This window comes from Emys orbicularis, chromosome 2 (assembly GCF_028017835.1).
Source record: "Emys orbicularis isolate rEmyOrb1 chromosome 2, rEmyOrb1.hap1, whole genome shotgun sequence".
In the NCBI taxonomy this organism is placed as follows: domain Eukaryota; kingdom Metazoa; phylum Chordata; order Testudines; family Emydidae; genus Emys; species Emys orbicularis.
The window spans coordinates 27,047,714-27,064,695 of NC_088684.1; the positions used below are offsets into that span (position 1 = coordinate 27,047,714).

Sequence of the window (16,982 nt, forward strand, 5' to 3'; positions counted from 1 at the left end):
GATGGTGGGTTATGGCTCAGTCTTCTACAAGAAGGGAAAGTGAAAACAATTATACTCCAAAGCAAAAACAGCCTTCAGCCAAAACACTTTCTCCATTTGTTCTCGTTAGCATAGTTGGGGAAGAACTGAAAGCATCCACTTCTTTAATTCATATGGAGTTAAGTTTGGAGATAAAGAATAAAACTTAACTGTTTTGTCTCTGAGGCATTTAAAAACTTTTAAATAGAGCATTAAATTGAAAGTTTATTGGTCTGCTAGACAGTCTTAATTTTGATTAAACTGGCTTTGTTTTGCTATTCCTAACAGGATAAATAACTTGTAGCAGCACTTGTATAAAAATGGTTTTATGGAGATGTTTGATCTGTATAGCACTGACAAGTCTTCATAGCCTGAGGATTTTTGAAATTGCTAATAAAGTGAAATATTTGGTGAAAACATGGCCAACTAAATGTCAGATGGGAGAGTTTTCAAACTAATAGTGGAACATATATGATGATTCTTTTTTAACTGGGACAGCAACTGAGTAAGAATAAAACTGAAATTTAGCCTTGCGGTGTTTTTAGGGCTTCTAAATTCAGTTAATTGATGTGGTTAAGCATCCAACACAGCACCATGAATTGTTTATCCTTTATATCGTTCAGCTGTCTTTTCAGAAGTTGCATGTGATGCAACTTTTTTGGAATTAAAATTGGATTCTGCTTACAGGAGTGATAATTCATTTTAATGCATACTAACTTATCCATTCTGCTTATTTGATTTATTGTTCTTCCTAACTCTATTTGTGTATTTAAAAACTCTTTCAAATCCCGAAGCATAGGAGCAGTCAAATTGTGCAGGATGCTGCTCTACCTTATATAAATGGTATGTTTTAATAGCAAATGCTCTTTGAATTTTTAAATTATAATCAGAGTTTTTTGTTTTTTTTCCTGTTGACAGGTCAGATTAATACCTATTGCCAGAATATCAAGGAGTTTACTGCACAGAATCTGGGCAAACTCTTCATGGCACAGGCTCTTCAAGAGTACAATAACTAAAGAGAAAAAAATCTGGTATTTGATATAATCTCCAGCAAAAGGAGATGCCCTGACTCTCAGTTTATACTTCTGACAACACTTTTAAAAACATGGTGTATTGGAAAAATATCTTGTGAAACCAAGGCACACAGGTTTGCCTAGAATTCTCTTCTAAAGAAAAATAAAAGCAAATTTTAACACTTTTGTTTGGCATTTCCTTATTTGTTGGCCAAATTAGACTGGAATTTTCCATGGTGTTCCCTCAAGGTTTTCTTAACACTCAATATTAATTAACTCATGTTGTGTGTCCTACTATGTTCATTTGTACCAAACAATAATACATGTATTTAACTTGGAAACTAGGAATAAAAAATACCTCATATATGCAATATGGCTGCGTTAACTTTGCAGGAGAAATCTTAGCCTTTTGAATTTCCTGACTTGAGTGCTTGAATTTACAATCATAATGTTGCATTAGTAGTCGTTTTTTGCATTTAACTTCTCTGGACTTTCTAGTACCACGTTTAGCTTTGCAAGGCACAAAAATGTCATAAGCTTGACCAGCAGAATATATAAATTTCTTGTAATGCATCATAGTTAAACCTCAATTATCTGAACACTGATTAATCAAATTGTTACACAGACGTGTGAAGCGCTCCCTGCAGTCTTGCTGGATTTAAGCTGTGCAGAAAAAGAACCATAGAGGATTTCAGTTCTGTGGAGTCTGTCATACATGTTGATGGATTTGGAGCTGGTTGGTAATAATTCACAAATGCTGCATGTTGACCTAGTTACTGGGATGTTTACTGTATGAATATATTGTCTTTGTTTTTCTAGACAGCCCTATATTAAACTATCAGGAAATGAAGAATGGCTCAAGATAAACCACCCCATAGCAAACACTTCACACTTGTTAAGGGATAATGCCCAAACTGTTACCTTTGAAAACTTTTATATTCTCCCCAGCCAAACTGAAAAACTAATTTTGTCTAGAACGGCTAAAGACCTGGAATGCAGAAGACTTAAAAAAAAACTATGGGAGTTTAAAAAAGGCATGCTCTCTTTCTCAACAAAGGCAGGAGTTGTTTGGAAGAACTAGGCTGAGATACAAAACACTCCTCTGAGGGTGTCTGAAGAAGTTAGACTTGCTTAGTTTACCATCAGCCTTTTCTTAAGATAGATGTGTATAGACTGTTTTAAAATCCATTTTCTCAAAATGCTTTGTTCCCATTGCAAAACAACCAGTACTTTGGTTTGAAGAGGGTTGTTGTGTCACTGAATAATACTGGTCGCAAGTTCCTGAAGGGGAAAACCACAGGTGCCAGAATTAATTCGGCCCTGTGTGTAGGAGAACGACAGGGTGCTGTAGCTCGGGGCTCAGTCTAAGAGTGCGAGAACTGTGGAATTCGACCCCAAGATAGATAAATGCACGAGTCCTGACACCTGAGGGGGTGCTCTCAAACAGGACCACAAAAGGGACAGATGCAGCTAGTCTTGTAACAGTGACATGTGCCATGGGGAAGTTTTTGATAGTGTATAAATTGAACAAATACACAACTTTAGAGCAGAGCTAATCATCTGGCACGTTTATACCCTATCCTGACTCACTATACAGTGAACACCTGCTCATTCAACTCTCTGTGTAGTCCAGATAACAACCTACAATTGCTCCTTGTCTGACTCAGTGCTACTGGATCTAATGTGCTTTTGGCGCTACAAAGGTGCTGTAAGTAAGCAACTTATTCCAGACCTAAGCAAACTGGCTGCTCTTAAAAGCTCCTCCATCTTGTGGTCCAAATCTTTTCAGTTAATCAAGCTGACATTATCCTGCTTCAACAGCTGATCTTTTAAAATCCTGTAACCAAATAGCTACCTGTGCGCACATGAGTGTTCATAGCCAACAGCTTAGCAGAAGCTTCTATTTAATCAATCCTATATTTTCAAACATGGTTACTCTTAACCTCCCCCCCCCCCCCCCATTTAGCTAAGCATGTATTTGGGATGTCAGTGTGCTTTAACAAGCAAGTCTGACAATGTGTGCTCAGTATTTTTTTTATACAACAGGAACAGTAGGTGTGGCTTATACTCAGAAAACTTAAAAGGGTAAACAGATTTAGCTGAAACTTTTCAGAACAATTCACCTTCAAATAGAGATCAAACATGAAAAATTTCAGACCAAAAGGAGAACGTTTTGGAAAGTTAGGAGCATGTGAAAATTCAGTGTTAGAATGGAAACCTTTTTTCAGCCTTAACTATAGTAGTTATAATATATAAATTTATATGCAAATTATGTACTCCGGCACCTGGCAAACTGCCTATGCATCCTTTCTTGATGCAAAGTTTGGGCACCTTTGCATTAACTGTTTATTGTATAAACTAATCTAAAATCAAATATCTGATGAAGTATCCTGTTACAGTACAACATTATTCTGAGTACTGTTTACTATACAAAGACCTCGAGTTAAATAGTTACAGCATGGGAGGAAAAACTAAAGTGCAAGGGAATAAAGAACTGGAATAAGATGGAGACTTGAGGTGGAAAGTAGTATCTTCTAGGTGTCTGGAAATAGAGAAGGCGGCTTATACCTATAGTGACTCAACTGTGTGACTGACTGGCATGCTAATGTTGAGTAAGCAGATGTAGCATACAAGGGAATGAATAAAGAAGGCCTACAAGGTAGCTCTTAGCAAAAGCTACATTAGAGGGTTTTAAGAACAAGACGTCAATTTTGAACAGGAATCTAAAATGAATGAGGAACCAGCTGAGTTCTTTGTGGATGGGGGGATGTAAATGTGAGAGATGGGCAGTAACATTCTCCTATGTTGGACTTAAAGTTTGAGTTTAGTGGATTTTATATGGATAAAAGGGATTTGCAGCAAGGTAATAATATAAGACAGACGGAAGATTTCAACAGAGGTGGCGTAACACTAGCTGTGGAGAAGGCATGCTTGGGAAATTTCAGAAGAGAAGACAGTTGAGGGCCAAGGTTAGACAATGGAGATAAATGAGTCCTGAGTTGAGAGACAAGATAAAGGATGAGTTCTCTGCCTCAGTCAAAAGGAAAGCTCTTTGGTTTTCTGAGACAGGAAGTTTACTGAAGCCCGAGAGAGTGAATGGTCAGGGAGGAGTCACTAAGGCCATTGATCTTCAAATGAGTAGCAACATATGGATGGTAGTTTATTTACGCACCCGGAGAAATCAAGCAGTGTCTGCACACCATGCCCACTTAGAGCTTGCAGCCAGCCTCCACTTGTGCTCCATGTTCCCAGGGCTGCCTTTGCTTGATGTTCTGTTCCTTGTTGCCATAAGTCAGGCTAGTAAGGTCAGGGAGTTGGCAGCTCATTCTCCATAAGATGTTGTTCTCAGTCACTCTTTAATCAGAAGATTTAATATTTACTTATTTTTTGTCATTTCTCAAATGACAAAGCCCTTCCAGCATGCTTGGGCATTAAAGGAGTCCTTAAATTGTACCTGGAAAGAAGTCAGAATGTGTTTCAATTGGCTTGTGAATTATCATGTGAACAGGATTTGGCCTAAGATGTTGAAGGTTACATCGACTTGCTGAAGTAACTAACCCTGCTTCTCAGTGTTCCAGAATTCTCCAGTCTGGCAGTGCGAAGATGATATATCCTACTAGCATCATTAGTGAGCTCGAGATACTAACAGATCTGGGTTAGTTCCCCCCTTTGAATTGTGCAGCTCCCATCATTTTTAATGAGTTCTGTGTGTGTGTGCCTCACAGGAAGAACAGACTCCTAATGAGAAACAGAGGGATTGCAACTGACAATTTTGACTTCCAGACTGCACACTGTAGTATAAGTGAAATGAGCTGTAAGTGTGCAACGGTCCAGGGAAATGCTGAAAGAATTGTTTGTTATGCGTTACACAAAACTGGAAACGACGTTAACAGAAGGTCTCATAACTAAATGTTCAGACTTACCAAGTGTGTTCCGCATCTGCATGTTTGTGTGTATTTAAAAACAAATGGTGCTAGTGTGTAGTTTCACTGCAGGAGACACCTTTATTTAGAAGCACTGCAGCAAAGAAAATACCTCTTTGGAACTCAGCCCTGCTTCGTGCGCTCAACTCCTTTTGTGAAGTTATTCAGAGCAGATCTTGCAAGGTCCATTACTGTGAGGTTTGGTTTGGGGTAGGGGAGCAAAGGATTGGTGTGATAGTTCTGTTGCTGAGGAAAGAACTGTTGTAAATAGGTTCTGGTAAATCAGAAATTAAATTTCCACTGGTTGGTTCGGACAGTACAGCCTGAGCTGCAACCACCCTCGCTGATGTGCTCCACCTCACGACGTACAGTTTGAATTCTAGTGTGATGTTCACTACTCATGCTCCAATCAATGCCAGGTGCTGTGGTATAAAAGCTACTTTGTGCAGATTAATTTGAGCCCCCTCAGGAATCAGAATGTCTTCCCTCCCCTTAATTATAGCCTTGACTTGCTCACATCACCAGTTCCTTCCCCCATGGCCTTCTGTTTAAGAGGAAACTTCCATCTCCTCTTCCAGCAACTCCCTCTCCACACAAACACACCAGTTGTGTTCACCTGTTCCCCTCACCTCTGTCCTTGGCATGGAACTGCCTTTCTATTCCCAGGGGTTGACACAGCAAAGCTCCTTGAAAGAAGCAGTAGAAGATGGTCTCATGCTGAGGCTTGGGCCTACTAATTGCATGAGCTTGGCAACAGAATGGCTTTGCAATTGCCAGTCATGGTTGAACTTGCCTTGGTTGTCATCAATCTTTAATTAAAAGGAACATTTAAAAGAAACAAGACCAAATGGGAAAGAATTTCTTCTGCAATCAAATAAGCTCTCATTTGACATGTCCATGTCTCATCCAAGATATGAACTGGTACTTGATGCAGTTCTTGGCATTTTCAGAGCTACTCTCCAGATGGAATTTTGTGCAAGTGTTCATTGTGCAGCCTGCGGATCAGATACAAATCCAGGAGGGGATTAGGTGCTTGTTGGGGTGCTTCAGAATTATCATTGTACATCACCCGTCTCTTCCTCGCTCTCAGAGCTTGAATCTCCACTGCCCTGCAACTTGTGTAGTCCTCTGCACCCCTGAGCAAAGTTGAACGCAGGGTGGGTGCAAAATGCTGCCAAATAAGTGTGGAGGCATTTTCCAGATGCAAATGACCACATAAAGTGCATAGTAGTGGAAAATCAGGCCATCTAAATTGTAGATGGTCCTGCTTTGTTTCTGAAGACAAGTTAATCAGATTATGCATGTAGAGGCAGCTAAACCAATTGGTAAAGAACAACTGATATCTTCGACTGGATTTTTTTCTAAAAGATCTGCTCTAGGAATTATTCTGGGGAAGGTTCTATGGCCTGTGTTGTACAGGAGGTCAAACTAACTAGATGATCACAATGGTCCCTTCTGGGCTTGGAATCTATGAATCTATTAATTTGCACTTGTGCTATTCAAAGCATTCCTGTTTGTGCTTGGGGAGTTTTGAGTGCACAGAAATTCATTCATCATCTTACTGGCCTATGTCTGTTGATTTTGCATTTTGATGAACCCCTGATGTGACAAATCACAGATGACTATCTTTCTATTTAATAGTTATGATTTGCTACGGGATTCTTGGGGCTTTGCCGAAAAGTCATTAGAAGTTGGTGATGCAAATCACATCTCCAGCCTGAATGTATGCAGTCAGAGAAATTGAAGTAGTCTGTATAGCTGTTCTTCTTTCAAGTGTACTATCACTGGGGAGGAAGATATATTCTCCCCCACAGTCTTTCACGCCTTGTTCACCTTCTTCTCCAAACTTTCATGTTCACTTTTGGTTTCAGATTTTGCCCATGTCTTTTATTTCCTTTTACTTAAAAACAATATTATTTCTCTTAAAGATTGTATGCAATAACAGCTAGGTGCCTTACTTTACCCTGAATTCTTTTGGACAGCCTGGGTATGTTTACACTGGGCCTGGAGGTGTCCTTTCCAGCTTACATACCCAAGCTAACACACTAAAAATAGATGTATAGCCATGGTGACGTGAGGGACTAGCTGTCCCGGGTACGATCCTGTCCGAGACCCTAGGTACGTACTCAGGGTGGCTAGACCCTCCTGCTGCTTGCAATGCTACAACTACTTTTCTATTTTTAGCATGCTAGCCTATTCAGAGCTAGTGTGGCTATGTCTCCTCAAGATGGAAATTACACCTCCAGCTCAAAGTGTAGACATACCCCAAGTCTGTATCTGGACAGTAGGCTTACATTTTGTAAATAGGGTATTTAATGTGATGAAAGTCTCCATAATTCAGGAGTTAGATATGCTGCTAGGGTTGGCTCATTCACATCTCTAATCCTCCCTAGTTAGGAGACTGAGTGTTCTGGCATCGCCTATAAGTCAGTAAAGAGTTGGTACCAGTCCAAAGCACGTGTTTCGATAGCATTTCATACCAACTTTACAATTGGAAGGAGGTTTATACAAAGCTGGGTCTGTTTTATTTTTTGATCTTTTAATTGACTGCACAGATTGCTGTTGACACAACTCATCGTATACTAAGCAGTGGCAAAGTCTACAGAGCTTGAAAGGATGTCTTCTAAAAACACAGATTTGGCAGTGGGCTCCTTAGTGATAGAAAAGTTAATGCCTTATTTCTAGTAAAGGCTATTAAAGAAAATATTTAAACCTGGAAAAATGATCAAATCATTTTTACAATGATACTAAATAGCATCAGTAAAATAAACACTGAAGATCTGAATTGTACTTATCCCACAAAAATACAGTTGAAGAGTACAAAAGCCCATAATTCATAACCTGAAAAGAATGTCTGCAATAAGAATTTTCACTCTTTTAAATTATGTCCCTTGCATCAAGTTCTTCAATTTACTAATCCATCCCAATCTCATCTACGGTGGTACCCCTTAAATATAGTATGACACGCTAGGCCTTTGACTGAATATTTCTTCTATATTTGAGCAATGTGATTTAGTGTTCTATCAGAGTGCACATTACTTTCAACATTCTGTGGGAGTGATTTCATCTTCAATACCTCAATAAAAGTGATGGAGAGAGTTTCATTTCCAGCAAGCTGTAAATTGAGTTAGTACTTTGAAGGCTTTTTGAAAGACTCAAGGCCCACATCACAGAAGTTTGCATATCTGCATATATTAAGACAATCGAAAGCAAGTTGTTGTAGGATCTGACTTCAGTTCTTGTTTGTCACAGTTGACTTTCTCTCACCATCCCACCCTGCTAGCTTGTTACAAAGCTTACTTAAATGTTGACAAAGCCGCATATAGAAATTTTAGTTTTACGTATGTGCATTTAAAACTGGAAAACATGTTAAGTAATGGGAAGATAGCAGTGGCCGTTGCCTTGCCTGTCTCAAAACACTGTGATAATGTACTTGAAATTGAAGCTTTCACTGCATGCATGTGGGACTATCACTGGTTTTGAAAGATTTGTAGATTTTTAAGGCTGGAAGGGACCATTCTGATCATCTAGTGTAGCCCTTGCGTAATACAGGGCCTGGAACTTCATCTAGCCATTTCTGTTTGAGACCAGTTTCTAATTTGCATACCAAGTTCTTTTCTGGGCCTGTCCTCACAAAGTGAGGTTGGGTTAACTAATGTGATGTTAAACATAACTCTGCAACCAGTGTGCATAGGAGCGAGTCCCTGACTGCCATCTTCAATTATGTCAGCAATTTATCCCTGTTTACACTGACTGTAAAGTCATGTTTAATGCCATGGTCATTCGCATGACTCCTCATTACTTCGACTAGCTTTCGAAGTAAAGACAAGCATTCTTGAGCTAGAAACAAACACTTCCTTGCAGTTTGTAGAGGGGGTCCTTGTATTGTTATTAACACAAATAGTCTCAACACAGGCAAGTGAATATCAACAACTGAATATTCTGGTGGGAGACTTTTTGCAATATAGACAACTGTCCACTGGAAACTGCTGAACACCCATCAGGGTAAATAACAGACTGGAATAGAGCAGTGACCTAGAAATAAAAAATCATCACTTGTTCACTGGCCTGTCCAAACAGGTTTGCCTGAGGCTGCAGTGGGTCTTTAAGCCCCATCCTGAATAGAAACATTTTTGTCTAGCAGAATAACCACATACTGCATTTCTATATATTTTGATGTTCTTCTTGTAGAAGGAGAGCAGAGAGTGTCTGAGTAGAAAAAAGAGCTTTCTGAATTGAGAGTCTAAAATGTCGGCAAAAGAATTGCTCTTCTTCTGTTGGAGCTACATTTTCACACTTTGTCCCTTCAGCCAAAACACTCGAGTTTGCACTGTGTGTGGCATGTGGACCAGGTTTGAAAAGGCACCTATCCACATTCCCCAAAGCACTAACCAAGCTAACATAGGTAGACATGGGGGAACATTTAATCCATGAGAAGCCTGGGAATTATTCAGCAATTCATAGCTAGTAAAAGTTGATGCTTATCCCATCTAAATGTCTTTGTGATACATCTAGGTCTTATAGACCGAGGGTAGGCATCACAGTAAGGGATTGGGTTGGGATTCAGATCTGGGTATAATTTCCTGCTCTGCCACATTCATTGTATGGACCTGGGCAAGTCACTTAATCTCTCTTTCAGTTCCTCCCATTGTACAAGCAGAATAATACTTTTGTCTTTTTAAGATCTTTGGGGTAGGGACTCTCTCTTACTCTGTGAATGTACATAGCACAATGCAGCCTCGATATCATTTGGAGGCTTTAGGCATTATTGTCATAAATTATCAGGCAGAGATCCCGTGAGGGGAAAAATACTATGTGATTATATAATTAAAGTCTATCAAGTAATGCATATGCACAGGAAGGACAAATTAAAATTGCACAAGCAACTTTAATTCTGGCATTTCCTAATTTTTTTCAGTGTTTGACTTTGAAACCTTAATGTTCTCTGAACACAATTTTGGGGTGTAATTTCCTAAATCTTTAAAAAACTTAAAATGAAAAACCAAAAAGTTCATCAAACGCAGCCATGTAGACTCCCACATTGCTCATCAGTCGGGTTGGAGGAACTGGAAGCATTATAAGTATTATTATCTTCTATGTGGACCTGCCACTAGAAGTGGATGGCGTCACTTTACTCAGTGGGTTTCTCAGCTATTTGCCAGACAGCAAAGGAATGTTGAGTCTCAGGAATAATGGGTTTAATTCCTGGTTCTATAGGGGAATGTCTGTCGCCCTCTGCTTCTCTCTCTCCACCTGACTCCTGCAAATCTCTCTCCTCCCTCCCACTCCTACAATCTCTCCCTGTCTTGTTCCGATACCCCCCATGTCTTCTGCCTCCCTCCAAGCTCCTTGTCCCAATCCCTTTCACTCTAAATTCCAATTGCTTCTGCCCTTGTCCCCCTGCCCTGCATCTATTTCCCCCTCAACCACTCACTCCTCTGCATTCCGGTCAGGCTGCATCTTCAGTCTCCTCCCTGCTGCCTGGGCATCCGCAGTGGGGAGCATTGAGAGCACAGAAAAAACAGTCTCCTTGCTTTCATATCTAGTGCCTTATGCAACAATCGCTCCCAGAAGCTTGGAGGAACAATTACTGGGAAAGTCCTGCTGTGCTCTGAGATAGTGCCTGTGTACTCCTGAGCATGCTCAGCACAGCCAAAATCTTCAGAGAATTTAGCTGCCAAACTCTAACAATACTCTGCTGACATGCACAAACTGAGATTATTCAGAGGCTCATAAATTGGTCAAAGGCAGGCAGCTTTTCACAGGGACAGCAAAAGAAACATCCCTGAGACCTGGGTGATCTCCCTGCCAAATTTCAAGCCTTTGCTCCAAAACATGGAAGCTCTAAAGTGAAACCGTTGAAAGAATTTTTATCATAGGCAAAGCAATGTATTTGTCTTTAATCTCACACTTGGAAATGGCTGAATCGTAAGAGTTGAAACTTCCCATAAATAAATAAATATCAGCTTTAGGCGAGCACCTGGCATGGGAAATTTCAGCCTGAATGGTTAGAGATCGGTGACGTGACAAGCAACTGTAAGAATCTTGCAATAGGCAACCATAAAAATAAGTAGCGCTACCTGCACTGCCTTTAATAACCTTGATCTTGTAGAAGATATTCCTGTGCTGGCAGAGGTTGGATTAGATTGATTAGATTTCCTAATAAGTCTTCCTCATCTTTCATTTCTATGAACATTCAGGTTCTAGGACCTAAAACTGCTGCCATTGACGTCATAGGCACAACTCCTACCGACTTCCAACTGAACATAATTTCACACCTATGTTATTGGACTTTGCACAACTGAAATCTACTTGATCTATGTTAACACAAGCATGGCAATGCCAAAGGACTAGGCAAAGTGAGTGTTAGTCTTAACTCTGAAACTCCACACGTTTGTTGGTTCCAGTTAATCTCACTGTAACTTTTAAAAATCATTAAACATATTAAGAATACACAAGTCCCCATAGCTTCCTGTTTCATAAGAATTATATATCTAATACTGTGGAAAGAAATTGTGTGATGGAGAGCTCAATTTCATGTTTCTGAATGCTGCATATATCTGAAAAATTATAATTCTTGGGAGAGCATTAGATATTATGTTAAGTTTTATTAACAGTTTAATGTTTTATCATTGTACTCCCACTTGCAAACTCTGCAATATATTTCTTTGCCCCCTACAGTTGCTGTTGCATTATTGAGGTCTGAGTAGCTGCTGCCATTGACTGTCAGAAAAGCTCTTCAAAAAATATTGACTTGGAGCTGTTTGCCGAAAAACAGGACAACATCGTAAGAACTGCTGCCCTTTAAAACTGATGATAACCTGGGTGCTGCTATTTGAATAGGAGCTAAACAAGAAGCATCCAGTGTATCACTTAGTCATCCAGTGTGCTGTGCTCTTGTCTGCCGGTGACACATCCCTAATTCAAAAGGATGAAGTTGCTTGTTTTGCTTTTTGTATGCATCAGGCCACATTTTGTCCTCTTGTTGATTCAGAGTAACTCAGTGCCGTTTTACCTTTTTTCATCAGCTCTCTGGAGTTTTACAGGTGATAAGAAGAACAGTCTCTTTCTACTCTGTCATACTGGTGTCATTCCAGAGTAACTCACTGTGTCTATGGACTTTTAATGGTGTAGCTGAGAGCAGAGGTTGGTCCTCTGCCTCTATATTTTCCACCCCACGCAACATGCCAGAAGAAAGAGGTGGGATATTACTGCATCTTCTGGCAATGCACTCTGGGGTTGTTGTGGGGAAGTCTGACTACTATTAAGTTTGAAAGCAGTGGGTCAAATGAAGGGATTTTCTGAATCCGTCTTCAGAGACATGCCTACCCTCTGAAGAATAGACCTGACACCCCAGGAAGGGTTGGGGGGGGGGGGCAGCATCTCATCTGAAAAGACAGACTAGGTGTGAGGCCACACACATACCAATTCTCAAGAGAATTCATTAGCAAGTTGGGAGAAGAGGGAGAGAGGATGAAGCTGCAGGATGGAGTAGGTTCAGCTTAGCTTCAAATGAGCATCCCCATTTTGGGATGCTGAGCTGAACATCTGAATCTTTTTGAAGCTTTCCCGTCAATGATTCTAGTGACTCTATTCTCATCTCAGTGTGTGGGGCTTTACTTGTCCACATCCTATTAGTGCTAATGGGAGCTACACCCCTGAAGTCCTGTGTGCAGCGATGAGACAATAAATCTAGGGTTACAACCTCATTAAAGACAGAGTTGCTTATTTCATGTGTAATGGTCCTTTTGCCGCCATAATATGATAATTCATGGCCTTATTTGTCCCTTTGAAAGAATTCTGCGGGTCTCCAGATAATATATACCTCTTACACATGTCTATAAGGTGACCGCTCTCACCTTTCCCAATCTGAGCATCCCAATCAGATGCACTGGCTAGCTAGCATCAGGTCAGCAGGGAATTTTCAGGGGCATTGCAGGAAGATTTTTGGCCTCACCAGCTGCTTTCTTGTTTCCTATTACAAATGCTTGAAACTGCTGCTAGGTCACCCCTTTCTTCGGTGCAGTTAGCCATCACTTTGGAAAATCCAGTTGTAGTGAGCATTTCATTGCTGAATGTAGAAGACTGGAGAAGTGGGGTGTTCAAGGGAGTCAGGCCTGTGCTAGAGAGAGTAAGTTGTGAATGGACTTAGGCAGGAGGGCTGGCAGACGTGTTTGGAAAGGAGGGACAACCTCTAAATCAAAAGAGGAAAAGAGAGGGGCCAATGTGAAATGGATGGGGGGGGGGGCATGGGGGCACAGCGCAGGCCAAATATGGACCACCAGATGCTTTTGAATGGACCTGGACATCTTTTTATTACTTATCATTATTAATTTATTATTTTCTCTTGAGTCTGGACCTTGACTATACCTTGACCAAGAAATTTGGACCTTGACAAAAAATAGACTACCTCTGGCATATGCCATGTCTGAAGGAATGTATATTTGGTTGTCTGACCAGCCTGGTCCTCAGATAGTGACAAAGAAAGGTACATTTATTTAGAAGGTAAACAAAGCTATCAACCTAACAAGCTGGGAAGAAGACAGAATGGTGTCTACATCCCAACAGGAGAGAGAGACTTGTCTGGGTTTACTTTTCAAAGACTACGCTTCAAAGGTTTATTGGACTATAAAAAGGAGAGAGAACCCCATATTTATCCTTTACCTGAGGAGTCAAAGATACCAAGGCTTTGAGCTCCTTGTGTTGAATCCTGGCTGAAGAATGGCCCAGCCATGCTGAAAGAATGATTGTGGTGAGGAAAACCTTCTTTGAACAAAAGACTCTAGTTTAAGTTGAATTTTAGTCTCAGAAGCGTGTTTTTACTTTTGTTTGTAACCATTTCTATCCTTATTCCTAGCAGTTGGTATCACTTAAACCTATGTCCTTTTGTTAATAAACCTGTTTTACTTTTGCCATAAATCCACTTTGATTGAAGTGGAGAATTTGTCAACCCCAGTTAAATGTTGCTGTGTACTGTCTTTCAAGGAGCAGGGGTTGATGAATATGAGGGGTTGATGTCCCGCTGCAAGGAGTCACCAGCCTGCGAGAGGTGAGGCTGTTGTGCTGTGAGCCTACGGCTGGTGTCAGGGCTCTGGACCAAAGCTGCACAGCACAGACACAGTGAGCATCACAGGGCCCATCTCAAGACAACTTAAAGATACCCAGTTTTCAAAAAATGCTGAGCACCCTCCACAAAATGAAGACACCCAAAATCATTGTCACCTGAAAATCTTGGGCTTTATGTGTGGGACAAGAAAGGGGAGGAATCATAGGCTACTCCTAGGTATGAGTTTTCATAGCAAGGAAGATTATGTTGTCAACAGTGACAGGAACGGAGGGCATAGGGAGCATTTTGGAGGAGAGTGAGACAGTTCCATTTTGACCATGTTTAAGCTGAGGAGATGTCAGAGAGACACGCTGAAATAAAGGAGACCAGTCAGAAGTGGAAAGGGGGGAGATCTGAATCCTCGGCGTGAAGCTGATATTTGAAACTGTGTGCAGAGATTACCTAAAGAGAGAGTGGAAAGGGAGAAGAGGAGACAGAACAGAAAATGAGAGGAGCAGAGCCCACCAAATGAGGGACTGAGGAAGTTGTGAGAAAAGTAGCAGGAGAGGATGGAGTGGTGAAAGCCATGTGCAGAGTAGATTCAAAGAAGGGCGGATGGTATGATGAACACTGTCAACAGTGTTTAAAGAGGATGGAGATGGAGTCAAGGCCCTTGGGTTTGGCTAGAATGGATGTGGATTTTATATCACTCAGCAGAGGAGACAGCAGCATGGAGTGAGCTGTAAGTGGGCAGGAACGTCATGAACATCAATGGATTGGAAGCCATGGAACGGTTTGATGGTGAAAGGTAGCTGGATAATGTTGCCGGAGATGTGGTGGTGCTCAGAAAGAGAGGGTGCAGAAACAGAGTAGAGAAGGAGCAGTGTTTACTGAACATAAGGTTGAAGGAAGACAAGACTTGATCCAGGGTTAAAGCAGCCCCATTAATGATCACCCGTGTTCTCCCCTGCTGGAGAGCTGTAAACAGAGATTTCAGAAGGCCCTCGCTGGTCAGACTGTTGATAAAGACAAATAAGCCCATTTACCATGTCCTGTATGAGAGTCTGAAGGTTTGCTATATCTTAACACCACCTTACAACAGTCCCACTTTGGATGAGGACAGTGTTTAGGCCTCATTGCAAATGAACACTGTACTAGATCAGCAGAAATATTTAAAAATCACTCTGCTATTTTGTTAGCATGTGTGGTGGAGTTTGAATATGTAATTATCTGAGCTAATGTGTACGAACTGCTATTAAGGACTAAATTGAAAGTACCTCATTCAGAGAGTGCTTCTAATGAGACTACTGCAGTTCTGGAACTCTCACTGTTGCAGCTAAGAGCTGGGATTGAAATAATGACCTATCCAGGGCATCTTTAACTTGTGCCCTTGTCATTTACATAGCCATAACCACCCTTATTTTCGTGCATTATGCATTAAAATGGATCATTAATGTGCTGAGCACCCTCTACAGCTGGTTTTAATTAATGGGAATTGAGGGCACTCAGTACCATAGGCAACTAACATGAGGCATTACTGCATCTTATTTAGAGACTAAATTTAAGGAAACTCGCAGCCTTCAAACATCATGCAAAATGTTTTGTTTATTTCAGCTTAATAGACACATGCCCATCTTATGTTCTGGGCACATGTACAAGCTACAGAATAACAGAGATGGCCAGTGTCCAAAGCATAAAACGCTCCCAATTCATTCCCAAACCTACCCTCTCTGCAGACCATCCTTTTCCATTTACATTTCAATAGCCCTCAGGAAAAGCAAGGGGGTAACAGGTGGGCCTTGCAGAATGACCTGAGAGTCAAAATTCTGGCAAACCAGCGAGAAATCAAATTATACAGGCAAGGGAACCCCTCAATGGAAATGATGGCTCCACCCCTTTCATAATAATCATTAAAAATTTATCCAGAGGACGGTTAGCTCAAGTACCTCAGTTGGTTTTCAGCTGCCCCTGTTGTAGTTGCTGTCTTTCTCTTAAAGGAAACAAATGTTTGACAATATACAGATATGGCTTTAGATGTATTTCATAACAATGTTCAGTGCTTACATACTGGTCTATTTATTAGACCCAGCATTGCTTCTGCAAACCAATGGGGGTTGCTTTAAAATCAGTGGACAGTAGAAGTGAAAATCAGGTGACTTAATTTCGATGTCTAACTTCAGGCACCTGAGTGAGTCATACTATGTGTGATGTTGGACGTAGCAAAGGAATAAATAGGGCAGTCTTTTTTGCTTTCCTTTAGAACTAGTAATTATTGGATACATAGATGTGTGATGTGCTACTACATTTATAAAGTTTGCGGACACTACCAAGCTGGGAGGGTTGCAAGTGCTTCGGAGGATTAAATTCAAAATGATCTGGACAAACTGGAGAAATGGTCTGAAGTAAATAGGATGAAATTCAATAAGGACAAATGCAAAGTACTCCACGTAGGAAGGAACAGTCAGTTGTACACATACAAAATGGGAAATGACTGCCTATGAAGAAGTACTGCAGAAAGGGATCTGGGGGTCCTAGTGGATCACAAACTAAATGTGAGTGAACAGTGTAACATTGTTGCAAAAAAAGCAAATATCATTTTGGGATGTATTAACAGGAGTTGTTTTGTAAGCAAGACGTGAGAAGTAATTCTTCCGCTCTACTCCGCGCTGATTAGGCCTCAACTTGAGTATTGTGTCCAGTTCTGGGTGCCACATTTCAGGAAAGATTTGGACAAATTGAAGAAAGTCCAGAGAAGAGCAACAAACATTATTAAAGGCCTAGAAAACATGAGAGAAGATTGAAAAAACTGGGTTTGTTTAGTCTGGAGAAGAGAAGACTGAGGGGGGCCATGACAGTTTTCAAGTACATAAAAGGTTGTTGCAAGGGAGAAAAATTGTTCTCAACTTATGATGATAGGACAAAAGCAATGGACTTAAATTGCAGCAAGGGAGGTTTAGGTTGGACATTAGGAAAAACTTCCTA

The 16,982-nt window shown here is 40.7% G+C and overlaps 1 protein-coding gene across 1 annotated transcript in view; it reads left to right on the forward strand.

Moving 5' to 3' along the window:
• EIF3H (eukaryotic translation initiation factor 3 subunit H) overlaps nucleotides 1-1,213 on the forward strand; it is a 124,114-nt gene extending 122,901 nt beyond the window's left edge. The window contains exon 8 of the mRNA XM_065398055.1: nucleotides 937-1,213. Coding sequence (XP_065254127.1) covers nucleotides 937-1,034 — 98 coding nt within the window. The 3' untranslated portion in view covers nucleotides 1,035-1,213. The remainder of the gene's footprint in view (nucleotides 1-936) is intronic.
• Nucleotides 1,214-16,982: the final 15,769 nt, after the last annotated feature.